At 31.6% G+C, this 27596-nt stretch overlaps 4 protein-coding genes across 13 annotated transcripts in view; 2 read left to right on the top strand and 2 right to left on the bottom strand.

The window, feature by feature from the left end:
• Window positions 1–12771, top strand: part of LOC108743015 (RNA binding protein fox-1 homolog 3) — a 94988-nt gene extending 82217 nt beyond the window's left edge. For 7 of the 9 annotated variants that reach the window (XM_025978831.1, XM_025978832.1, XM_025978825.1 and 4 more), the window contains 8 exons: window positions 1085–1356; window positions 1619–1835; window positions 2486–2539; window positions 4529–4621; window positions 9175–9229; window positions 9954–10204; window positions 11699–11905; window positions 12699–12771. In XM_025978831.1, coding sequence (XP_025834616.1) covers window positions 1088–1356; window positions 1619–1835; window positions 2486–2539; window positions 4529–4621; window positions 9175–9229; window positions 9954–10204; window positions 11699–11905; window positions 12699–12743 — 1191 coding nt within the window. In that variant the 5' untranslated portion in view covers window positions 1085–1087 and the 3' untranslated portion in view covers window positions 12744–12771. The remainder of the gene's footprint in view (window positions 1–1084; window positions 1357–1618; window positions 1836–2485; window positions 2540–4528; window positions 4622–9174; window positions 9230–9953; window positions 10205–11698; window positions 11906–12698) is intronic. The other 2 variants (XM_025978833.1, XM_025978834.1) reach the window with 2 other exon arrangements.
• Window positions 12772–15726: 2955 nt separating this feature from the next.
• On the bottom strand, window positions 15727–17031 carry LOC112905769 (putative inositol monophosphatase 3). The gene has a single exon (XM_025978835.1). The coding sequence runs from the start codon at window positions 16862–16864 to the stop codon at window positions 15836–15838; it is 1029 nt and encodes a 342-aa protein (XP_025834620.1). The 5' UTR covers window positions 16865–17031; the 3' UTR covers window positions 15727–15835.
• Window positions 17032–18893: 1862 nt separating this feature from the next.
• Window positions 18894–19824, bottom strand: LOC108743013 (putative inositol monophosphatase 3). The gene has a single exon (XM_018478406.2). The coding sequence runs from the start codon at window positions 19822–19824 to the stop codon at window positions 19003–19005; it is 822 nt and encodes a 273-aa protein (XP_018333908.2). The 3' UTR covers window positions 18894–19002.
• Window positions 19825–23988: 4164 nt separating this feature from the next.
• LOC108743014 lies at window positions 23989–27164 on the top strand. Of its 2 annotated transcripts, XM_018478407.2 has the most exons (5): window positions 23989–24190; window positions 24449–24533; window positions 24600–24934; window positions 25899–26294; window positions 26632–27164. In XM_018478407.2, exons 1-5 carry the CDS (start codon window positions 24096–24098, stop codon window positions 27041–27043), a joined length of 1323 nt encoding a protein of 440 aa, XP_018333909.1. In that variant the 5' UTR covers window positions 23989–24095; the 3' UTR covers window positions 27044–27164. The 2 variants fall into 2 exon arrangements, with proteins under 2 accessions (XP_018333909.1, XP_018333910.1); XM_018478408.2 differs by lacking the exon at window positions 26632–27164 and having other exon boundaries at window positions 25899–26411.
• The last annotated feature ends 432 nt before the right edge of the window (window positions 27165–27596 follow it).

Below are 27596 nucleotides of genomic sequence, written 5' to 3'. Positions count from 1 at the left end.
ATGGGTTGAAGGAAAATTGCACTTTCAAAATGAAAAGGGTAAAAGCGTCAAAAATAACAAACGTTTTCATTGTTGTTATAAATTATTTAATATTACTGATGTCATTTATAATTCAATTGTGTTTCTAAAGTAGATCGACACAAATCTACGTAGCATTTTCTAAAATGTAATGTTCTTTTTATAAGTATTACATGAAAATATGTAAAAAAATCCTTGACCAGTACAAAAACTAACAATAAGTATTAAAAGCTCCGGGAAATCGAGTATTTCTGCTAGTAATTTATACTAAACATAAATAGTTTACTGTTTACGTCAACCACATGGTTTGTTATTTTAACCATGAAGATTTTCTGTATGTCTTCATTAAACCCAATTCTCTCTCATTAAGTAATTTTATTGTTAAACAACCTTATTAAAATTTCAATATTTCTGCTTCAATTCCTTTATTTTTTAATGAATTAGTGTTATGACTGGTTTATGGTGGTTGGTCCTTAAAATATTTAAATGTTTCATTTATTGCTCCTTTATTTTTTGCGCTCAACTTATTCTTATGGTCAATCCTGGAAAATGAAATAAATTAAAAGCAAACAATTTGTGTAAGAAGTTAAAATCATGGGCAACATGCCGTGAAGCATTTCCGGATAATGTTTTTTCTTTTAATGCAATTAAAAATTACATGGCACCTTAATGGTTTTCACTTAGAGTAAATACACAAAACATGTAGGACACATTATTGAACTGACTAATACAATAAGTAATTTTTAAAAATGAGAAATGATGTTATCTAATTTAGGATAAAAACTCAAATATGCAAGGAAATTATTATTACCATTAAAGAAAAATTGTTTTTAACCATTTGGGAATTTAAATATTGCTTCAGATAATTTTGGTACGCACCTAAATAAATTCCTCATGGTATAACTTCAAATTCTTCCGCACCCTCCCTATACAGGAAAAAAAATTTACCCCCAATGCTTATAAATAAAGTACATAATATATTTCAAAATGCCACCCACTCCTATCATGATTTATTTCGCTGTCATCATCAATATTTTTAAAATATTGTGTTTATTTCTTGCTACAGCACATGGTTCAGACGGGCATGAGCGCTCCTTTTGGGGCGGCTGCGCCCGCTGGGTTTCCTACCCAGAACGGAGACGTGCAAAAGGAAGTGAAGGATGCGACCGTGGCGCTGTTGCCAGCACCTGGACAAACGGCCGCAGCCGCAGTGGCCGCGGCAGCAGCGGCGGCGGGGACGGGACCACCCTTCAGTCCGCCGCCACCCCAATCTGTCGCTCCCGACCAACAGGGTGCAGCAGGAGGAGGAGGCAACAACATCGTCAATAGTCCTGTCAGGTAATCTTGTTACCCATCCTTGCAACCCTGTAGCTACACGGTTGATTAAACTAAGTGATAAGACCAAAAATATTAAGCGGACTATGCATGCAAACAAAATTATTACTGAAGTCTTTTCGTTAAGGTGTTATCTTGAAGTTTTTTCACCGTATTTTTTTTTAGTACTGAATTTTCTTTTATTAAGAAGCATTCATACCTTAAGAAAAAGGAGTTTACTAAGAAAATTTGTTTTGATGAAGTTAGAATAATGATTTTTATTTAGGGGTTCGGCGACGTATTCGTGTGAACAACCCCAAGTATTACAACAGCCTGAGGCCTCGGAGGCGGCAGCAGCACCTCCGACTGCAACAGGCACACCTGAAGCCACCCCTGCGGGTAGCACCCCTGCTCAAGATCCTACCAAAAATCAACCTAAACGATTACATGTCTCCAACATTCCATTCCGATTTAGGGATCCAGATTTGAGAGCCATGTTTGGGGTAAGCCTTAAGACAGTGAAGTAATATACAAAATAATAAAAACTGAAACACATCGGTAAAAACAAATATTTTTCATGGTTTCGATTGTACAAAATTCTTACTTAAGTACAAATATGTTGGTAAAAAAATAGTTTACCGACATTCTTCTTGAAGTTGACTTCAAATATTGTAATACAGCAATGCTGCTAACATAACCTAAGGGGTCAAAGTGCGTAGGGGTCGTAGAGATAATAAGTAGAGCAGGCAATTGCCATTCTGACTTACTTCGCTCGTGTTGTCTTTTTCTACCGTAGCCTTATGATTGTAACCGTATCTGTCTAAAAGAAACTGACAAAACTTCTGTCATTTTGCGGAGCCAACTTCAGAGATGGTGTCGTAAACTATACACCCGCCAATATAATTATTGAAGTGTAAACCTGTTCTTAAAGTATATGTGAAGTTATATGTATAGGTTTTTGACGTGTAATATTCAAATATCATTACAATAGAATTTCTGAACATCCGCTTTTAAGTTAATTAATGACTCGTCTGTTAAGTTAATAATGTACTTATTGCTTCACTAATTTCAAAAAGAATGACGTTTCTGTCATGTAAAAGCTTTGTCTATGTATTTATATTGTACAAATTGTTTAAAATTTTTATTTTTTCAGCAATTTGGGCCAATTCTAGACGTAGAAATTATTTTTAATGAGAGGGGATCGAAGGTATGCATCAGTTTTTTTATTTTAATAAATTGAAATATTTTACAAAACTTGTTGCATTATATCATATACACCACATCCCTAAACGTCATTAAAAAATATTTGTTTCAAAAAAAAAATGCACAGTAATTACTTTGATGCCCAGAAAACAAATAATTAAAGGCATATAAAATTAGATAATGTTCACACACATGGCTGCACTTTAGTATTTAGGGCAACCCCTGTCACGGTTGGATACCTGTTTGGAAAGCCTATGGAGGATTACAAAAATCGAAGTCCGTCATGACAAAAACCTAATCCAACTTACATACTTATCATATGTGTATTTGTGTAGAATTTTGTCTGGAATTAGCTGACTATTAAAAAGTCCAAGTAAAGGATAGAATTGTGCTTTAAACTTATCTTCGATGTACAGGAAGTTGCTGTTTGGTGGAATTTTTTAACTGAAAATTACCAATCTTTTAACCTGGTGGACATGTTTAAGGGTAAAGACGGTCAGTTAACTTAGGAATTTGAGTACTGAATCTACAGAATTATGAGCACAAAGGATGAGATTAATATTACAATTCTAGCTTAATTTAAGCCATATGCAATGTATTATTAAAAGTCTAACCCTTCTCCCATACATTTGTTATGGTTAATGGCGTATCACAGTTTTGGTTGTTTCCGTCATGAGTGATCTTCGCCATTGTGCACCTATACTCATAAGCTTTCCAACAGAGGTCAGTCATTTTGGCGGCTACGGTCCCAAATATTAAAGTACTGCTTACGTTATTTATAAATCAATTTTGTTTTTTTTTTTAATTTTTGTTATTCTTTATTACTGTAAGTAGCAGCAAGTTTTGTTTTTAAAACCGAAAATTCTACTTTACATTTACAAAGACTTTGTGCATGACGTTTCCAAATAAATGCAATTTTCAAGTTATACTAAGACTTGAGCAAAGCAAGTTTTTTCTGATGACGTAGTATGAATTGGGTTCAGAATTTAATGATTGTGCTGTAGCTACTGTATACCACGTTTCGTTCTGAGACGTTACGTTGTTCTCTCTTTACTTCATATCCATTTACTACTTTATCGTTTTATACATACCTTTAAATAGTGATTAATTAACTAATCAATCAATTAATTGTTCTCTACTTAATTTTCGTAAAATAGTGATTATCACATTCTATTCTAAAGTGTATCTTGAATTGTTGTAACTTTTGTCGATTCTTAGTTTCTTGTTATGTACTGTCAATTTAATAAACATTATAACTGCGCCTTAATGTGGCAGTTATTTTTTTGTCGCATCTTTACCCCACTACAGTAATACAACAAAATATCTTTTATAACGAATGCAAAAAAATTATACCTTCAATGTACCTATATATTTACTCGACATATTGTATATCATAAGAAAACAACTGCCCACTAAAAAATTCTCGATTAGTTGCTCTTTATAATGGTTCTAATTAATACATTAACAATGACATTACTTTATTAATAAGTTGTAGTTATTAACTGGTGAAGATTTTTGATGCTTTATATTTATTGTCTTATTAAAAAAAATAGCCACAATATCAATTTGAATAGAAAATATAACCATAAGGAAAATTAATATTGACTGAAATCATCAATGAAAAGGTAGTGCCAGTAAAGATGCGACCAATGCCTCAATATTTTTAAAATATTGTGTTTATTTCTTGCTACAGCACATGGTTCAGACGGGCATGAGCGCTCCTTTTGGGGCGGCTGCGCCCGCTGGGTTTCCTACCCAGAACGGAGACGTGCAAAAGGAAGTGAAGGATGCGACCGTGGCGCTGTTGCCAGCACCTGGACANTATTTTTTTTTTATTTTATTTATTTAATATTATTACTATATAACAAACCAATGAGCGTGAGTGGAATGAGGAGGCTTTTAGACGCATGTCGTCTAACGTCATCATTATGTCATTGCACGAGTTTGAGAAAGCTGTTTATATAATGCATGTTTTGTCTGTCTCTGCATGCAGGGGTTCGGTTTTGTAACATTCGCAAATAGTGCTGATGCGGAGCGCGCACGAGACCGACTACACGGCACCGTGGTTGAGGGAAGAAAAATAGAGGTGTGCATGACAATTATTATTATTACATTATTAGCTACGTGTAGCACTGGCCTGTCCCGTCCCTCCCCGGTAAAACAAGGTCGAAACCCTCTCGTGTGGCTTGCTGCTTTAGTGACTAACCGGCGGTAGCACCCCCCCTACCTTTACCTTCTTTTCTCTCTTATTTATTTCTTTCAGTCAAAACCTGATCTCCCCTAGTCGTTCCTCCTCCCTCTACCCAAAACTATCTATATTATGCTTCACACGTGTTTTGAGGTTCTTTTTGACGCACACACATTGTAATAATTTCGAAGTTTAATTACATAAAAGTAAAATAAGTACATGGAATAAAACATACTACTTTTTTGTAATATTAGTCTCGTCTTTCTTTTACATTTATTACGATATTCTAGTCGGTCGAGAGCAGTAAAGAAAAAGTTATGCTATATGGGGGAGCTCACAATCAAAATTGTTAATGTTTTTTGCTATTGCTATTTATTGTTCACATATTTTGTCGATTATAATAAATAGGTTATTTATCGAACACACTAAGGAAGAAATCCAACTAAAAAAAGTGTAAATCATCCGAAATTAAAAACATCAGCAAAAAAAATTACACTAGTATTGATATCTTTCAACTTTTCCTTTTCTTCATTTTAATGAAATATTATTCCTTAAAAAATCAACTGAAATAGTACACAAATACACAAATTAACTTTTAAAATCACTGTACCTCCTTCATATTTGGAAAATGTTTTATAATTATCTTAAACTATAAGTAGACAAATATAATATTTAAAAGTATAATTAATAAAAACCATAGTTACTGTTCTCGATTTGATTATGTTGGAGTCATTTTACGGTCATTCCAATTGTTTCAAGTTGTTGTCCTTAGACATAACGACGAATTTAGTAATTGACGAGATTCATGATGAAACCGTTCCGTTTCCCTCCCCCTCCCCGCACGGGCCGCCGAGGAGGTAAGTGGGTAAGGCCAGAGACGTCGCAGGGTCGGCGCCCCCGGCTTCACGCCACACGGATGCCCGGGGCGTCGGCCTCGCGTCGTCCCACTGATTCTCACTAGACGTAAGCTAGATGTAAGCAACTTTTGCCCGGAACGCCCCTCCCGTGCTACTGCTGCTGTCGCAGAACTCTAGCCCGGCATCATGGACATTATTATGTCTAGAATTAATTTTTTTGTTTACTTTTGCATACATAATTAATTTTTGTAACTACTAATTGTAAGATAAACCAATGTACAGGGTGGTTTTTTATTAACATGAGCTCTCCACACTCTAAGCTAGTACTACTTTTATTACTACTACATTAGAATCAGTCGATCGACAGATGAATGCTATTGTCATACCAACTCACTATCAATCATTTGTTCTCATGTAACCTTAGTTTATGTTACTTTATTTTCTACATTGTTATTATTATTTTTTGTTTTATTTTATAATCATCGCCGTTGTCTCCTTTTTGTTGTTTATTAATACAGTCGTAAGTAGATCTTCATATAGTACTGCTGAATCATTATCTAGAACATTTGAATTACAATAACATGGTTTTGGCTTTTTCGGACTAGTTTAATAATCATAAATATTCATGTCGTTTATAATATTCTTATGTATATTTATAATACTTACCTGTGACAAACATTAGAAGGATAATATGCACATAATAACACATTCTCAGTTGTTTTAATTTGCCAAACAACATTTGGGAATTTTTTTATTTTTGTTTCTTCTTANCAACCAATTAATATTTATTTATTAAAAGGAGACTACCGAAATTAGCCTGTTGACAGGAAGTGAACAATTTGCATATGTTCTGCGTGATTTAAACCTAGCCTGATACTGATGATCATGATAAACAGCAGGAATGACGATCTGATTGCTCTGCAAATATAACAAGCGGATCACGTGAGATGCTAGTGAAGGTAGACGTAAGTCTATCTTTTATCATTACATCACAACCAAATGTTTCCCCCCAGATTACTTTATGTCCTTATTCATTAAAGTTGATCTATTAAAAACCATTAACATTGTAACTTCAACGTATTTCGATAAAACGTCGTCAGAGCCAAGATTCTGATTGAATTTTAGGTCCTGTTTTAGCCAAGTTTCAATCATACTCTGGAACTCGAATTAAGTGCATTATCGTCAGTTTAAAGGTGGTACTCATACACCTACAGGCCAATCCATACATGAATTTCGGTAGTCTCGTTTGACTCCTGAAGAAAGTAGATTATAGTTGTAGCTGAAGTAAAAGAATATTGGCTTACACAATGTAAAACTAAATAAATGCCTTGCTCTAAAATAAAATGTGTATTTGTGTTTTTAAATGTGGATATTGAATTTTAAAGTATGGCTTTATTGTTGTTCAGTTCCTGTCTGTGTTCAGTGGCCAGAGGCTGCTCTTCGGGGTGTAGCAGCAATTCAGAGAGGTCGAGCTAGGGCCGCATATCCCGCAGCAGCGGCTGCCGCGGCCGCAGCTTTTGCAAGACATCCGACTCCTCTGGCGAGTGCTCTCCATGGTTACACTCCCGTTTTAAATACTTTGCCAGTCGATGGCGGAGTCTATTATGATCCATTTTTGACAGCGGCACATGCAGCTGATCCAAATTATAGGCTACAGGTAGTTACAAATGAATAATACTATAATAAACAACATAATTTTATTCCAGAGATCTTAACCCCCACAATTATTCAAGAAATATTTATCTAAAAAATTGATTACGTATTTATTTCCAGTTCAAATATTGCTACATATTTGTCTTTTAACTGTCCCTTAAGGCAAAGATCTTTGGAAATATGTATTTTCACATTATAAATAGCTACTACTCATAATTTAAAAAAAATTAAAAAATCGAGAAAATATATTTTAAGGAAAATAATGGTATCGAGAAAAGACAAAAACAACCACATTACCCGATTTGTTGTTTTGGCACGCTGTTTAGTGTTGTTTAGGTGCTCACTAATGAATCTCTGGCTTAATGCACTAAAATATATGTAATTTGATCTTTTAGTCTAGAAAGAGAGGTATGCTAAATTATTTGAGGAGAGACGGCTGTGTAAGGAATATTTATTTTTTATTATTTTGAAGTGGCTTCTCACATATTGAATATTAGCATTGTCTTTATCCCGCCTTTAAATTTGTGCAAATTTATTTAATGTGCTTTTTTGAAATTGTGTCCTCTGTTAACCTACAGTTTTTCCCTTGTATTTATTTTTCTTGCAACTACTCTTACGAAATATTGGGGTGCACTGTTTTGCATGATTTAGAAACAAGTCATATTAATAAAAAATCACCGTTGTTTAATCCTCGATAGTGTCCTTTTCAAAATGTGTAGGCATGTATATGCGTAAATGCTGGAGAATTATTATAACGCATGTAGTTTTGTATTCCTTCTACTGCATATTGTAAAAGTCATAGATAACGAAAGAGTACCTTAATTTTCGTGTTTATGCAGGGCGAACTCAATCTCCAGCATCTTTGTAAAAGTTAAAATTCCAGTCTGCTAACTCTTGGAAAGCCAATTAGAAAAGGTAATTTTAAATTATTAAGGCTTCGTAAAATCGAAAAAAGTAATAACACATTGTTACCGTTGTTTTTGCTTAATTGGTAAGGACATTTATTGTAAAATTCAGCGTACAATTTAAAATAAACTGGGTACCACAAGGGGCATTTACGAATCTTTCGTTTCTTCAAATTTATTTCATTAATTTAAATGCAGATAAACCATATATTACTTCTTACAGAAATAATTAATTGCATTGAGTTGTTTTTGTAAAAGTTGAGTTCGTCAATGCCTTTTGGGGAATAATACTGTGTATTTATTATAACATATTTCATGTATTTTTATGTAACTATAATGTACTTATTTCTTGAAATAATTCTTTGTCTGTTAACAATTAGTTCTCACAAAATATATTTTATCAACCAAACACGATCGATAAGAGTTTGTAGGCGTATTTTCAGGACACAATTCCATTACAAAGTATCACAGCAACAGTAGTGTTTAAATTTGAAATAGTTTTCAATCGATGTTTAAACACTGTTGTGCTGTTATTTTTTTATAAATTATCAAAGGGCGACTCTCGACATTTTTAAGTATAGTTTATAATTTTTCATTTTGAATAGTAAAATAATTATTATATTAGTTCCATTAATTTTGTAAACAGCCTGTATCCTGTAAACGAAAAGAAGAAACAGAAATCATTATTTGTTAAAAAAATCTGGCAATACTTTCTTCCTTTCGTTATCTTCTTAGTAATAACATTCAGTAATATAAGTAAAAATAGCTGTGTCGAAGGATAAACGAACGATTTAATTCTTAACTTCTTTTGTGACAATGCAAATGACTTTAATAGTTTAATAATACTGTAATTTCTAAGTAGAAATGAATCATTCGTTTTTCTTGCAGGTAGAACAATTTGTTTGTCGTTTGTATCAAAAAAAAAGTAACTATATTAAAAAGGCAAAAGTGTGGTACAAACGAGTTTAAACAGATTGTCTGTCTCACAATTTATGACAAAAGAATTATTTTCCTAAATTATTCATATATTTCGCAGGTGAATAATGCAACTGCCAGAGTACAAACAAAGAAGCCAACTGCTCTTCCAACAGGTGTGTAATTAACCTTTTCTCGTAGCTTAGCATAATAACTGTTCTACAGTTTTATGGCATCAAAGAAAGTACACTGACGATACAGTATCCAACCAATTAATATTTATTTATTAAAAGGAGACTACCGAAATTAGCCTGTTGACAGGAAGTGAACAATTTGCATATGTTCTGCGTGATTTAAACCTAGCCTGATACTGATGATCATGATAAACAGCAGGAATGACGATCTGATTGCTCTGCAAATATAACAAGCGGATCACGTGAGATGCTAGTGAAGGTAGACGTAAGTCTATCTTTTATCATTACATCACAACCAAATGTTTCCCCCCAGATTACTTTATGTCCTTATTCATTAAAGTTGATCTATTAAAAACCATTAACATTGTAACTTCAACGTATTTCGATAAAACGTCGTCAGAGCCAAGATTCTGATTGAATTTTAGGTCCTGTTTTAGCCAAGTTTCAATCATACTCTGGAACTCGAATTAAGTGCATTATCGTCAGTTTAAAGGTGGTACTCATACACCTACAGGCCAATCCATACATGAATTTCGGTAGTCTCGTTTGACTCCTGAAGAAAGTAGATTATAGTTGTAGCTGAAGTAAAAGAATATTGGCTTACACAATGTAAAACTAAATAAATGCCTTGCTCTAAAATAAAATGTGTATTTGTGTTTTTAAATGTGGATATTGAATTTTAAAGTATGGCTTTATTGTTGTTCAGTTCCTGTCTGTGTTCAGTGGCCAGAGGCTGCTCTTCGGGGTGTAGCAGCAATTCAGAGAGGTCGAGCTAGGGCCGCATATCCCGCAGCAGCGGCTGCCGCGGCCGCAGCTTTTGCAAGACATCCGACTCCTCTGGCGAGTGCTCTCCATGGTTACACTCCCGTTTTAAATACTTTGCCAGTCGATGGCGGAGTCTATTATGATCCATTTTTGACAGCGGCACATGCAGCTGATCCAAATTATAGGCTACAGGTAGTTACAAATGAATAATACTATAATAAACAACATAATTTTATTCCAGAGATCTTAACCCCCACAATTATTCAAGAAATATTTATCTAAAAAATTGATTACGTATTTATTTCCAGTTCAAATATTGCTACATATTTGTCTTTTAACTGTCCCTTAAGGCAAAGATCTTTGGAAATATGTATTTTCACATTATAAATTATATGTTTACATTTCACACCAAATCCATAGTACTTAAAAAAAGTCAAACTGATCTATGTCATTTACTGTGTTTTTCCTTTAAAGAGCAGGTATCGTATCATTAAAGAAACATTTTTCCATCCCTTCGTTAATTAAACAAGAAATTGGTCAATATTGTACTTTATTTTTTTTTTCTTTTAAAACATATTTAAGTGCTTTTTCTAACAGTTAATTTGTGAATAAATGGAATTTTGAATTGTTTTCTAATGGAAAGCAAAAAAATTGGGTAAGTCGGGTAATTCTTTATACAATAGGGGCATATACATGAAGTACGTTTTTGTCATTATTACTATTTACTATTAAAGTCATTGGGAAAAATTCCCTTATGGAATTTTCATGTAACGTTAAATGTGTGTTGTGTTTTATGAAATATTAATCAAGTGCTTATTGTATTTGTCCTTTTCTCGTATCCATAATTAATTAATTTTCTCTTAACGAAGATCATATCATAATTGAATTTAATAGCACTTAATGCAGACAATTTCATTAATAATACAAAAGTATGTAAATAAATGCATAGGCTCATAAGTACGTACCTACATTTGTTTTAATGTCAACCTTGTAAATATTGAAACATTAATATTATCGTGGTGCTTTACATTATCATACATAAAAATCAAAGTGAGGTGTTGATTCTATTACATATTTATTAATTAATTAACATACACTTATTAGTAAATTGTATGGAACTGCTATACGATTGCTGTTGTTCGATTTTAATGTCCATTCCTATTTATCTGAGTCTTAAATCGTCTTCTATGAAAAATTTAAAATTTAGCAAAAATAATATAATAAATTCATGTTAGACTATGATTTCAAAACTGTATGTGTGCATGATTTAATTTTTAATGCAAACCGAACATCCAAAAAGGTACATTTCATTTTTAACACATAGGAAATTCTTTCTCACAAAAAAAAATGTCTAAATGCAAAAATGACACAACCGCTGAAATGTGGAATTATGAGAAGCGTATTTGAAAATAGAAAAAGTGCACTACGTACAATTTTTTAAAAATCCGTTGTAAAAAGATGAAGTAATAATTTTTTGATACGAGCGAAATAAAAATCATCTGTTATAACAACTTATTGGACGTATTTGGGATATCTTTTTCAAATATGACTATCTTAAAAAACAGCACTTTATGGGCCACCATTAATGGAGAACATAAATCTACAAATATATGTACATGTGTCTATGTACTGGTTTTTACCTAGTTGCTTTAGATGTGCATGGCATGCATGGCTGTATTGTTCTAGGCTGCCGCTGCTGCCACGCCACTACTAAAAACTCCTCTGTCGACTGCCCAACAGGCGAGTTATGCGGCTGCTGCGACCTACACGGCTGTGGCCGCGCGATATGGGGCTGCACAACCAGTAGCTGGGTACGCTGTTGCAGCAGGCTACGGGAGGGACTATGCTGATCCCTACTTGGGTCATGGAATTGGGCCCATGGCTGGATATGGGGTATGTAACCTTATTCATATATTTTGATTTTTAAAAGACTCATTTCTCATAAATGTTTTTGGTGCTTTGATATATTATTTTTTAAATAAATTATTTACTATGTACATATCGGTGAAATTATATAAGTATAACTTCTACCGCGTGTATATAGGTATATTCACCTCCTGATACTGATGATCATGATAAACAGCAGGAATGACGATCTGATTGCTCTGCAAATATAACAAGCGGATCACGTGAGATGCTAGTGAAGGTAGACGTAAGTCTATCTTTTATCATTACATCACAACCAAATGTTTCCCCCCAGATTACTTTATGTCCTTATTCATTAAAGTTGATCTATTAAAAACCATTAACATTGTAACTTCAACGTATTTCGATAAAACGTCGTCAGAGCCAAGATTCTGATTGAATTTTAGGTCCTGTTTTAGCCAAGTTTCAATCATACTCTGGAACTCGAATTAAGTGCATTATCGTCAGTTTAAAGGTGGTACTCATACACCTACAGGCCAATCCATACATGAATTTCGGTAGTCTCGTTTGACTCCTGAAGAAAGTAGATTATAGTTGTAGCTGAAGTAAAAGAATATTGGCTTACACAATGTAAAACTAAATAAATGCCTTGCTCTAAAATAAAATGTGTATTTGTGTTTTTAAATGTGGATATTGAATTTTAAAGTATGGCTTTATTGTTGTTCAGTTCCTGTCTGTGTTCAGTGGCCAGAGGCTGCTCTTCGGGGTGTAGCAGCAATTCAGAGAGGTCGAGCTAGGGCCGNATAATAATAATTTTCAGGCGGCCGTTTACCGAAGTAGCTACAATCGTTTTGCACCCTATTGAACATATCGGCAGCTTGGGGGTGACGTACAAAAAAAACACGTGTTTTTTTTTATTAATACTCATCAATCGTAACTTTTTGTCTGATGTACGTACAACAAGGATATGCAGCACAAAGCACAAGAGCCAAAGAGCTGTAACTCACTAACTTAAGTCTTTGTGATAAAACAGCTAACTTTGCTCTCTAACCTATTATTAATTAATTAATTAGTAGATAAATACATAGATTAGTCTTTTTTTAAGACGTAAGGCGAGGTTTCCATTCACTTATACGTGGTTAATTTATATATATACATATATATACTTATAAAAGTAAATATAAAATATTATCATAATACGTATCGTATCGTATCGTGTACGTTGTGACAAGTAAACGTTGTTGTGTTGGCTAATCAGTTAATGTGTTCACCAGAGAATGGAACGAAGAGGCTAAAATTTGTTGGAGGAGACGATTTCTCATGCACAAAACGTTGTTTTTTCACGTTAGTTTTTGTGAGTTACTCCACGTTAAATAAAGACGACGTGTTTCGGTGTGTTGTTATTCCTTGTCGTTGTAATACTTGATTTTTGGGATTGGGAACGACAAAAAATTATTAGTTTTGCTCTTTTGAAAGCTAAGATTATAAGATGTAGCAGAACAAAAAATTTTGTTTAATTTTAAATATAACAGTAAAATGTGTGTTTGCAAAATAAATTTAAAAGATTTTTTAGTTTAGGGGATATTTTCTTTTTCTGTTTTTTTGATACCTAAATCCTATTGTACATCGTAAATCCATTTTAATTCAAAAAAATCTCAAAATTGTATACTGTTTTATATTGAAAATTGCTTTTCGGGTATCATTAATTTTTCGCTTACATGAATAAAATTAGATAATTGTGGGGGGGTGGCAACTAAAGATAAAGCGTTGTCCTAATCCCAACAATGTGAATTCTTCTAAAGAGGCCATTTTTTAGTAAATGTATGAATAACGACTAACTGAATGTACTATTTATACAAAAACGAAACTAATAGAAATTATGAGCTATCATAAAGCTGAATTCAGTGTGAAAAGTAGTCGTACTGCTGAACTTATCATGAAATTAATTTGTTCTCTTAAGAAAAATAATGAATCTACACCACACACCCACATACACTTACACTCACACAGACACTTTATATCTCTCTAAGGTAGGTTTAGTATGTTGTTTAAACGTAGGCTATATTTATATTATATTTCCTTAGTTTTAGCGTGTAAGAGTTTCTACAATGACTGCTAATGTTTAAACTGAATCTTAAGTAGTTCGTAATCGGTAAATTTAAATGCCTATTATACATATACAAATATGTATTGAAGATAAATAAAAGGAAATAAGTAATATTGGTGATCTGATCATTTAATTTGTGCATATTATTATACAACAACACGAAGTTAATTGGATTAGGCTTAAAATATTTATATACATATTACCTATAGTTGATTTCTTTTTTTAATAGTTTGTAGAGGTATAAGTGTAATGGAAACTTTATTTTCGATTTGCTCTGTTTCGATAAATATTTTTTAAAGTCTCTCAAACATATCCAATGATACTCTGGTTTTTAATTGCTCTCTCTCGTTTGTATATCTCAGTATGTGATGAAAGGGTGTATTTACATTGTCCTTATGTTAGTACCTTCTAATAATACATGTCAGATTTTGTTAACGATGCCTACGTGTCGTGTCTGTGGGCGAATGCTTTTTATAGTATCACTTTTTTAAAGTTGCCATTCAATTTGAAATGCATGAAAAAATGAGTAAAAACTCAAACATGTTGCCTACTTTTTTTTCTTGAAGATCAACTAGTTACTTGAGTACCGACTCATATTACTGTTTCAGAAATGTAATTATCTTCTTTCAAAAGTGAGTTTCCTTAGTACCAGACTTGCTCCTCAAGAGCCTTTTATTTTTGAATTTTAGTAATGAGTAGTGAGATCAGATACTCTCATTTAAAGTAAATCGACACTCATGAGATTGTCAAGGAACAAGAGTAGACTCAATGTTTGAAATTCGTTTTTGTGCTTTTCAAATAGAATGGCCACATTAATTATGAGAGACCATACCAACCCCTCAACTTATACATACTTCTTATTATCTTATTTTAATTAATCTAATTTGATGTTCTTAGGTATTTCTAAACTATATTAACATTTGTTAATTAACGATGTTAGATAAATATTAGATACTGCCTTTATTTACAATATTAAAAGAAAAATTAAAATCTCAGGTGCATAATACAGTACAATAAGTTCTAAATATAACTTGAATGAGTCTCTTTTTTTTGACAAGTATTAGCTTTATACATTTTTTTCTTCTATATAATATAAATTTTGATAATGGTATGACTAATATTGTATTGTAATTATTCAGAAAGACTGTTGAAAAGAACAAAACGTAATTTGTGTTAGTATTAATCAGTAATATCTTTAGATTAATTGTATTTTTTAAATCTATTAATTTGGGAAAGGTAAAAAACTCTTAGTCTAGAAAGAGAGGTATGCTAAATTATTTGAGGAGAGACGGCTGTGTAAGGAATATTTATTTTTTATTATTTTGAAGTGGCTTCTCACATATTGAATATTAGCATTGTCTTTATCCCGCCTTTAAATTTGTGCAAATTTATTTAATGTGCTTTTTTGAAATCGTGTCCTCTGTTAACCTACAGTTTTTCCCTTGTATTTATTTTTCTTGCAACTACTCTTACGAAATATTGGGGTGNTAAAAAAAAGTGTACTAATAGACTTGCAGATAAAAATTAATAAAAGGGTTCAAATAAAAGGCAATGACTTAAGCCCACAGAATTCAATTTAATTTTTTTGTATTATCATTTACTAATTCTTATTTGAAGAAAACTTAAAGAAAAATTGTTCATTTACCATCCTGTTCTAATGTGAACACAAAAATCCTATTTTTAATGTTCTTATTTTTGGCTTACATATTTACTTCTCAAAATTTAAAATAAAATAGTGATAGCATATGAAAAAGTATTTTTAATAAGTACATAATCTATGATGAAGTCAAACAATCCTTTAAAGCACTTAAAAAATGGACAACTAATTAATAACTAACAACTCTAAACTCTCAAATAAGCAATTTTTTAAGGTTCAAATATTTCTTCAATGTCGCGACTAATCCGTTTGTGTTTACAGCATTCTCTGTATCACCATAATCAATCAATTCGTCCTTTAACGTAGTCATGTTCCCACCAACTGAGAATAACAATGCATTTCCAGCACAAATGTCCCATTTTTTTATTGCTGTAGTATGAAAATAAACATCTGCATTTCCTTTTATCACTTCAAGAACTTTATAACCTGCTCCACCTGCTTCAACAATTTTGTTTTTTATTTCACTTAACTTTGTGTTTATCATTTCTTTAACCTTTCCTGTATGAGATCTTGATACAATGAAGATAAGTTCATCATCTGACCTTTCTTTTACTTGCAAATTAGGGGATTTCGATGTTCCCACCCATCCCCAATATGTTTCTTTTAAAAATGGTTTATGGACAATGCCAATAACAGGTTTTCCATTAACTGCCACACATACCATTGTAGTTACAAATTCATACATTTTCTCTGTGTACTCTTGAGTAGCATCCAGTGGATCAATCCATACAGTAATATCAGAATCTTTAACCCAGGAATCATTAAGTGCATCAATTTCACGTGGAATACTAGGAAATTCAGAAGGCAAGTCGATACCCTCACAGTTAGTTTTAAATTCTTCCGAAATCAACTTTATATCATGGTAAAGTTTCTTAATTGTTCCCTGCATTATGCAGTGTGACTTATAATCTGCAGTTGTTACTTTATCATCAGCTCCTTCCTTAGTTTTTCCTTTACTTTCAATTTTATTGCTGTTTATGTTATTTTTGACTTCATTACCCCCATTTTCTGCAGCAATCACAGCCATATGCAGTAAATTTTTCAAATTTACTTTATTTTGTGTCTGTTTTGTAAAATCATTTTCATCTCTACTTCCAAAGGAAGACAAGTACAAATATAAAACAAGTATTATAAAAATCACTAAACAGAACTTTTTATTCAGATGAATTGCTCCTCCTAAATTCATGATTACGTATTTTCTAACATACTGGTTTATTGGCATAAAGAAAATGCTCTTAAGGTTCTTTTCTGAGAAAGAACTACAGAAAAGGCACAATATTCAACTAACGCGTTTCATACTTACAATCCGTGGAGCTAAAGAACAAATATTTTTAGTTAGTAATATTAATTATTGATCTACGGTAAAGGGTAAAGTACTCTAGTAAAGTTATTTACCTATAGTTGATTTCTTTTTTTAATAGTTTGTAGAGGTATAAGTGTAATGGAAACTTTATTTTCGATTTGCTCTGTTTCGATAAATATTTTTTAAAGTCTCTCAAACATATCCAATGATACTCTGGTTTTTAATTGCTCTCTCTCGTTTGTATATCTCAGTATGTGATGAAAGGGTGTATTTACATTGTCCTTATGTTAGTACCTTCTAATAATACATGTCAGATTTTGTTAACGATGCCTACGTGTCGTGTCTGTGGGCGAATGCTTTTTATAGTATCACTTTTTTAAAGTTGCCATTCAATTTGAAATGCATGAAAAAATGAGTAAAAACTCAAACATGTTGCCTACTTTTTTTTCTTGAAGATCAACTAGTTACTTGAGTACCGACTCATATTACTGTTTCAGAAATGTAATTATCTTCTTTCAAAAGTGAGTTTCCTTAGTACCAGACTTGCTCCTCAAGAGCCTTTTATTTTTGAATTTTAGTAATGAGTAGTGAGATCAGATACTCTCATTTAAAGTAAATCGACACTCATGAGATTGTCAAGGAACAAGAGTAGACTCAATGTTTGAAATTCGTTTTTGTGCTTTTCAAATAGAATGGCCACATTAATTATGAGAGACCATACCAACCCCTCAACTTATACATACTTCTTATTATCTTATTTTAATTAATCTAATTTGATGTTCTTAGGTATTTCTAAACTATATTAACATTTGTTAATTAACGATGTTAGATAAATATTAGATACTGCCTTTATTTACAATATTAAAAGAAAAATTAAAATCTCAGGTGCATAATACAGTACAATAAGTTCTAAATATAACTTGAATGAGTCTCTTTTTTTTGACAAGTATTAGCTTTATACAGGTACCACAAGGGGCATTTACGAATCTTTCGTTTCTTCAAATTTATTTCATTACAGTAATACAACAAAATATCTTTTATAACGAATGCAAAAAAATTATACCTTCAATGTACCTATATATTTACTCGACATATTGTATATCATAAGAAAACAACTGCCCACTAAAAAATTCTCGATTAGTTGCTCTTTATAATGGTTCTAATTAATACATTAACAATGACATTACTTTATTAATAAGTTGTAGTTATTAACTGGTGAAGATTTTTGATGCTTTATATTTATTGTCTTATTAAAAAAAATAGCCACAATATCAATTTGAATAGAAAATATAACCATAAGGAAAATTAATATTGACTGAAATCATCAATGAAAAGGTAGTGCCAGTAAAGATGCGACCAATGCCTCAGTGCGTGAATGGGTGGATAAATGGATATGGAGTGTAGTGTAAATAGCTAGGCCATAGCACTGTTAGGTAAGCTTAACAGTGTAGTAGTATCTCTTTAATTTTTTATTCATATCGTTTTTTTATTTNAAGATATCTTAAGTGAGGCACAAATGCATTGTACATTTTTTATGTTCTTTGCTTGTATTTTGTTACTTTATAAAAAAATTTCTGATTGATCAAATTGGAGCATTTTTTGTCCCTTTTATAAATTCCTAATAATTTTATACTAGTATTTGCTTAAGCTGATCTATTGAAGACGGCAAAAAAAATTACTAGTCTTTTTACAGAGATTGTAATATAAAACGTGGTAAAGTGCAGATAAAAATTAATAAAAGGGTTCAAATAAAAGGCAATGACTTAAGCCCACAGAATTCAATTTAATTTTTTTGTATTATCATTTACTAATTCTTATTTGAAGAAAACTTAAAGAAAAATTGTTCATTTACCATCCTGTTCTAATGTGAACACAAAAATCCTATTTTTAATGTTCTTATTTTTGGCTTACATATTTACTTCTCAAAATTTAAAATAAAATAGTGATAGCATATGAAAAAGTATTTTTAATAAGTACATAATCTATGATGAAGTCAAACAATCCTTTAAAGCACTTAAAAAATGGACAACTAATTAATAACTAACAACTCTAAACTCTCAAATAAGCAATTTTTTAAGGTTCAAATATTTCTTCAATGTCGCGACTAATCCGTTTGTGTTTACAGCATTCTCTGTATCACCATAATCAATCAATTCGTCCTTTAACGTAGTCATGTTCCCACCAACTGAGAATAACAATGCATTTCCAGCACAAATGTCCCATTTTTTTATTGCTGTAGTATGAAAATAAACATCTGCATTTCCTTTTATCACTTCAAGAACTTTATAACCTGCTCCACCTGCTTCAACAATTTTGTTTTTTATTTCACTTAACTTTGTGTTTATCATTTCTTTAACCTTTCCTGTATGAGATCTTGATACAATGAAGATAAGTTCATCATCTGACCTTTCTTTTACTTGCAAATTAGGGGATTTCGATGTTCCCACCCATCCCCAATATGTTTCTTTTAAAAATGGTTTATGGACAATGCCAATAACAGGTTTTCCATTAACTGCCACACATACCATTGTAGTAACAAATTCATACATTTTCTCTGTGTACTCTTGAGTAGCATCCAGTGGATCAATCCATACAGTAATATCAGAATCTTTAACCCAGGAATCATTAAGTGCATCAATTTCACGTGGAATACTAGGAAATTCAGAAGGCAAGTCGATACCCTCACAGTTAGTTTTAAATTCTTCCGAAATCAACTTTATATCATGGTAAAGTTTCTTAATTGTTCCCTGCATTATGCAGTGTGACTTATAATCTGCAGTTGTTACTTTATCATCAGCTCCTTCCTTAGTTTTTCCTTTACTTTCAATTTTATTGCTGTTTATGTTATTTTTGACTTCATTACCCCCATNGCAGTTCATTTTTGTATGTACATAAATATTTAATTCAGTGATGTTATAAAACATTAAGCGCATTTTATTTAAATAAAATTAAGTACGTGTCTATCTAACATACTGCAAAAGCGACTTTTTTTTTTAATTTTTAATACCCAAACACACAAAATTATCCTACTTTTTATTTAAAATAAGAAACGAAATAATTTAACTGTTTGCGGTATTTACGTATTCGAATTGTAACCCCCTGCAGCCGACGATCTCTGTGCGGCAAGTCGGAAGTTCCCCTTTAACGACTTATATAAATAATACAGATGGTCAACGCATTTTTGACTTCGTATAAAAATACTTTGGTGATCTTTTTTCTTATACAATAAAAATACAGTTTTTTTCGTGTAAATAAACATTTTCATGCCTATTGCAAACTTGTTGAAAAAAATAATACAATAGACTTATGTATGTTATACAAGTAATAAGTATTTATATTGATATCCAAAGTTATAAAGTGCGAGTTGAAAAAAATAATACAATAGACTTATGTATGTTATACAAGTAATAAGTATTTATATTGATATCCAAAGTTATAAAGTGCGCGCTGCGTACAACTTATTATAATCCGCACATTACAATTTTTTTATGACAAACCGCGTTATTCAAAATAGACCTAATTCTATTTTTGAGAGTTGTTTTTTAAAAACGTTTTTAGAGTTGCGTACAAAGTGTTCAACACGTGCAGCAAAACTCTATTTTAGTGAGTGTTTGTGAAAATGCCGATTTATTTATAATAAAGATTTTCTATTTTTATCCTAACCTTGGTGTTTTACATTCTTGACAGCGTTGCCATGCCTACGAGCACGATAAAAACATGGAAATCTGTTGCGTGCTCTTTTATTACGCGTCTCTGTTGTGCTTGTAAACAAAATCGCGCTATTTCGTTTTCATTCGACGCACACTTACCGCGCAACGTATCATTTACGTATTAATTGTCAAACATAATATACAAATGAGTCATGAAAATCTACGACGTATGTCATACGGTTAAAATAAAGAAAGACACATTCGAACATATAACGCGATGTCTATTGCCATGAATTAATTTTAGATTCTTCAACTACGTTGCCAGATTCTTCAATTTTATTTTTTTTTTACGTTTTGTGGTGTTGCTCCATATCAATTAATAGATGTCAGATAGTTTTATTAATTACTAAATCAAAGGAATATTGTAATCTATTACAAAAAAAGGGCAAAACTTTTTATAAGAAAGTAAATGAAGTTAGATTAAAAATCACCAATTATGTAAACTTTTATGTTTAATATGTACAAGTTCTGTACATAACATTTCGAGTTTTTAGGATATAAATAGTTTTGTTTTTCACCATTTACTAAATTGAAAAAAATTAAAGTTACAATACTGGGTAAAGTACTCTAGTAAAGTTATTTATAATTAAATAAAGCAGTTACATTTATAAATGACAATTGAGAGGTTAAGTTATTGTTTACATTTTGATCATCTGGATTTTTTCATAATTGCCAATCCAACCGCACTAATACTTAATACCAACATTTTATAAATAAAAACTGATACATTTTCAAATATTTTATCATTTTTGTCCTTTTTTTACATTATTTAGGTATATTCTTACAATTGTTTTGAAATCATTCCCTAAAATTAACATAAAATAACTTTAAGTTATTAAAGCCATAGTATTAGAGTATTAGTGTACCATGACATGACAAATGAACACTTTTTTGGTGTGTTTTGAAAACGTGATAAAATAGTAATGTTAGTTGTTAATATAAAAGTGAAATAAAGTAACATTTCTTCACATAATGGATTTAAATCCGTACAACATTCTTTATTTTAAAGAAATTTGCCATAAAATTAAAAGCGAAGCAGAATGCAATGAAAATTATAATGAGTTTTTTAACAAGTTTCCTTTCAAATTACTAGCTAGACACAATATTGTGGATCACAAAACTATTAGGTAATTAGGATTTTGATTTGTTTTTTTATAATAAGCAAATTAATTTCTTTTAGTTTATTAACTGAAATACTTAAAGTATTTGTCGAAAGTCCGAAATTTATTGAAAAAATTGATTACTGTTTTAATAATATTATGGACTTTGCCTTATATAATGCAAGTTCTTTAACCAAAAGTGATACGGTTACGAATAACAATTTATTAGTAGATTTATTACAATTTATTAATAGTATTTTAATCAGGTGAGAAACATTTTAATTTTGATTAATTACTAAACTCAAAATTACTACTGATTTTTAGTATTAATATTAATAAAATCAAATCAGAGGACTATGTAGATGGTGAAAGAATAACAGAATTATTGCTTCAATTAATAGAGANGCAGCTATTTGGTCAGCTGATCGTAAGTTTCACCAACTGTATAGTGCTAAATGTTCTGCCAACATAAACCTGTATTTGTAAACAAAACAAATCGTGTTTACTTTATTTTTGCAATAATATTAATACGTGACCTTTAGATTCATTCAAAATGATATACGAGCAATTTTAGTAAAAACTGCTCGCATATTACCAAATATCTTTTTATCTCGTTACTCCTAAATATTTAAAACAAACATCAATTTTCCATATTCAAGTAATGTTTTTTGTTGTAGGTACTTTTAAAATCAATAAAGTTCGTAGTATAATGGTCATGTAGCGAATTTATTTTTATGTAATGTGTTTTTAAAAATGTTATATGTAAAAATTCATTCAACATTTGTATGTAGGTACCACAGTTTATTTAAAGTTTTTTCTACATTTATATGGTGACAAATTAGGTTTTCGGACAAATTAATCGGATTGATTTGGGTATTTTATTAATTTAATACCTACCTACTTGACATAATTAACAATCTTCGTAAACAAATGTGTAACTTTTATTTGAAAAGACGGACTTGCTCGCGTTTATTGAGGGGGATGACGGATTTTTATGCACTTGAATATTGTTTTCTAATATATATTTTTTTCTTATTATTAAGCACATTCTAATTAAATATATGTCTCGATATTCTCTTTTATCAATTAACTTTTAATATTTTTTCTTCTTTTAAAGGACTTTGAAATGTCCGTGATACTTTTTTTTAACATTTTGACAATCAATTCGGTATAACAGTTAAAATTTTACTTCCGTCTTTTTATACACTAACTTGCGCCCAGTTTATACTATTTGTTTTTAACGATTATCTTTAAGGGACTCAAACTTGACTTTGAGAACTACCTATTCCTTTAAATAATAATTTAAAACTTATCTATATCCGTCAAAAATAAAAAGCGACTGGTTACGTTATTTTTTTTTTTCTACTTTGAGATGCGGATTCGCATATTACGCTCATATCGTTATACTTTAAGTTCTTTTGCGCCGACTGTTTGATTTTGATGTTAGCCGTGTCATTTACATCACAACGGCTAATTTTGTTTTTAGTGAATTGACAAGACGAAATCAACGGCGTATCAGTTACAAATGAAATTCTGTCTCATTACAGTATCATAAATTAGTTAACGACATTTTTTTATAATGAATTCGATATTACAATTTTATTCTTTGTAAAATAATACAAGGTGTAGATAATGTACCATAACGCCGTAGTGTTTTCATTGTTCTTTGTTTTAATTCTATTTTTGTCTTAGCCGGTCAGTATTAATACATATACGAGGCTATGTGGGATGACCTATATGGAAGCGTTAGTCATCATTGTCATTTACAAATGCCGTATTTTTAACATGAGTATTAACCTGTTAAGCCAACAGGAGGTACTTCACGCAAAAGTGACTAATCTAACTGCATACATTATGTATAATAATGTTTGTATTAAACAATTTTGACCAGGCAATAAAATTTTTAGGAATTTCTTGTCCTCATGTTTGTATGTTGAGGAAAGATGGTACCTTAACTCATTTTGTCTCAATTCTCATCCTCTAGCTGTCCAGCGAAAAACGACTAGAAAGCCGCCAATACATAGTGTATATCGAAGTAGAAATAGCATAGAGAAATACAGTAAGGTTTTGTCGCTGAAAGATGGTACCTTAACTCATTTTGTCATTACTCTCATCCTCTAGCTGTCCAGCTAAAAACGAATAGAAAGCCGCCAACAAATAACATATTTCGAAATAGAAATAGCGTAGAGAAATACAGTAAGGGTTTGNTCAGAGGACTATGTAGATGGTGAAAGAATAACAGAATTATTGCTTCAATTAATAGAGAAAAAAAAATCGATTATTCAAGCGGGGGGTGAAGTATTATCAAATTTAATACTTCAAACAAATCCTTGTAATAAAATGGCAATCGTCAAGTGTATATCAAAACTATTCCCTCTTCTTATTAAATCTGGAATTATTGCTGAAACTAATTTAATTTGTAATGCAGTTCTAAGGTTTGTAACTTCTTTCAGTAAAATAGTCTCTATTCGCGTCATTTAGAAGATGATTAACATTTGCAGCCCCTAATTGACTAATTTTGTTTCCCTTGAGTAGCGAATTGATTTTAAATCAAAAATAAAACACAAATCAGGAAGATGTAAAACTTGATCATCTCTAGCTTTTCGTATTCGAAAGATTACCTAACTAATTTTCCATGATTTAATCTTCTAATTGTCCTACTATAATTTAATTAAATTTTAAATGTTTCATAGGAGCAAATGGACAAATACAAGCGCAGCTTTATGTAGTGCAATGATTGATTATGCTCTTAATGAAGTAACTAATCAATTATTTATAGTAAGCTATTAACTGCGATACATTATATCGAATTTATTTATCAATCGAATAAAATAAAACTTTTAGACAAAATGTACAAACGATTACCGAACAATAATTAAAGTATTGGGGACTATCTACGAAATCCAAGACGAAAGCGTGTGTTCGAAATTTACCGATATTTTGAGGTCTCATTTGAATTTTCTGTGCCAGATGCTCTCATTGATCGAAATTTCCAATGATCTAAAGTCGCTCCTCGTGTTTATTTTACGTGACATGTATAAAAGTTTATTTTCAAATTTTAATGAAAAATTTGATGACATTATCGAGTGGGATTTACCGGAAAATTTGGAACAATGGCCAAGTTCCAATAGCAGTAGAGTATTCCTTCTTACGGTTTATTTTATGCAGTTATATTCAAGGTATTCAAGTACGACGTTTATTGATTTATGTTTTATCGAATGTTGTCTAATTAATAAAAAAAAGTGTACTAATAGACTTGCAGTTTTAACACTTTTGTTTATTGGCAACTTCCATTGGCGGCGGTATGAGCTTAGTTTACCCCAACATCCTTCCTCAAAATTCTTAATTCTAAATGCTTACAGTAATATTATTCATAATTGCTAAAACTTAATTAGTATGCATTTAATAACAGTCAATGAAATCAATATCACAATGAATCTAAATGTATATAAGCAAATTTTATAAATAATTAATTTTTTATTCGACAAACAAATATTCTAATAATTTAGAGACATGTCCAAAAAGTAGGATTTTTATTTTTTGACTAATTTTTTTTCTTCGAATATACCATCGCATCTGATAACGTAATATATCAATGTATTACCATCTCACTTAATAACAGTTCTGCCTCAACTCCTTTATATCCTGACACAATCTTCGCATTTCCCAAAAAAACTAAAACATCTAACTTGTTAAATTAATTTAACTTTGCCAGTATCTAACATTCGTCACTATTTGTAAGCTAATCTGGGTCTTCTTCTACCCCTCCTTACTCCTGTTTCTGTTTCTAATATGCCTCTAGCTCGCTCTTCTTGTATTTTCTTTTCCTCATTTGGACTTTTCTCTGTTTTCCCACTTTCTTCCATACATCCTCATTTTCACCATACTTCTATGACACCACATCCCAGACACTAATAAATATCTCATTTCTAACGCGCCCATCATCCAAATTTCGTCCCGCAATCAACAGTCTTTTTTTTTTCATCTTATCTGACTTCCTGGATATCGAAAATCATCGACTTCTTCTAATTTTACGTCAATTTATGAATTGTTAACAAACCTTTTCCTCAAATGGAAATCGCACCGCCGCCAATGTCATCTTCGCACAAATAATGTATTAATAAATAAACTTACGTGTTCCAGAATAATTTGGAGACAAGCTGAGATCTTAGATTTTTTAATAGCTAGAACATTTAGAAGAAATTTTGCCCTTTCTGAATTGAAAATTTTACTGCATCTTTTTCCGATTTATTCTTTAAATCAGACAGGGCAAAAGATACCTTCAGCCACACATATACTGGCCCAATTATCATCTGAAAGAATAGATCATTTAAAAGAGATAATAACATTTGAAAAAATCCAGATGACTTGGATTTTTCTTTATGCACCCTTACTAGTAAAAATAAAAACTTTTTATTTGTGGTTGTCCATCGAAAAAGACGATACGAAAATATTACCAGCTTTAGACGCGAGCGGTAGCGGTGATTTTCTTTTGACAATTTTATTTAGAAATTGTAATGTTCCAATCATTTCCACGAGGTAAGAATAAACTAATCACGTATGCATATAAAAATGATTTTTACTTGCGAGCAGGGACGTAGCTACGGGTGAACCAGGGTGCCCGGTGTAGCTCACCCTTGGTCCGTGCAAAAAAGGCTAAGTACGTCCCTGCTTGTAAGTAAAACTTCTGTACAAAAGCCCAAAGAAATTCTGAAATTGGACTTTAATTTTCTATCATTATCCATTATAATTTAGCTAATTTTGAATAAATATAAAACTTACGTAAAAAAAATTGATGAGAATATTTTCTAAGTTTTAATTAAAAAAAATCGTCCCTTGAAATGATATACGGTTAAAATTCGTTTGTACTTTTTAGATGTATTTCGCTCTTATCAAAACTTCAAGACCCAAAACTCCCATCCCATGCATCCCGATACATAAAACTGTCTCTTACAGAACCAAAAATATTTCCATACATAATGCAAATTTTCTGCAGTGCAAAAATCGACAAAAGTTTATCTTTACATTGTGCAGAAATGATCTCCCTTATTCTTCCAACTTTGTCGGATAAGGGGGCGGTTAATGGCGCTTGTCAGTTCTCGTTAAATTTATTGAACGAATATAAAAACGAAAGTGACGTATTTATGCAATTTGCCAGTAATAAACTTGCGGTATTGTTCTTGGTGTCTGTTGCAAGTCATGATGATGATACAAATGCTTTAAATGCTACAAAAGTTTTAAGGGCATTGGTAAAACTACAGGCAAGTATTAAACTAATGTTATTTTAATCATTTTTGAGGACAAACTAGAATACATAAAGCTTTTTTGCGCATCATCGTCAGATGGTCGTCAGTCCTAAGACTCCACTCCACTCTTTCCTATCCTGAGCTAATCTTCGCATTTCCCTAAAACTAGAACAACCCATGTCCTTAACTATTTGTGAACAGTAATCTAATCTAGGTCTATCTCTACCCTTCCTAACTCCTGTTTCTACCTCTAATATGTCTTTGACTAGACCTTCATGACTGAGAAGGTGTCCTACCAACCTATCTCGCCTATTTTTTACTGACTTCCATAGAGTCCTCTGTTCTCCTATTGTTTCTAATACCTCTTCCTTTCTAACCTTTTACACCACATTTCGAAAGCTTCTAACCTTTTTTATTCTGCCGCGCCCACTGTCCATGTTTCGCACCCGTACAACGCCGCGCTCCAAACATACACCTTTAACAACCTTTTTCAAATTTCTAAATTAACCGTTCGCGAGCATAGAAGTGACTTCTTTTTATTAAAGGCGACACGACCCTGCGCTATCCTCTGCTTTATATCCCTACTACTCCTTCC

The sequence above is a fragment of the Agrilus planipennis genome, unplaced genomic scaffold, assembly GCF_000699045.2.
Source record: "Agrilus planipennis isolate EAB-ADULT unplaced genomic scaffold, Apla_2.0 scaffold63, whole genome shotgun sequence".
Classification (NCBI taxonomy): domain Eukaryota; kingdom Metazoa; phylum Arthropoda; class Insecta; order Coleoptera; family Buprestidae; genus Agrilus; species Agrilus planipennis.
Note: the sequence above shows the minus strand (reverse complement) of the source record. Positions and strands in the feature narration are given on the sequence as shown.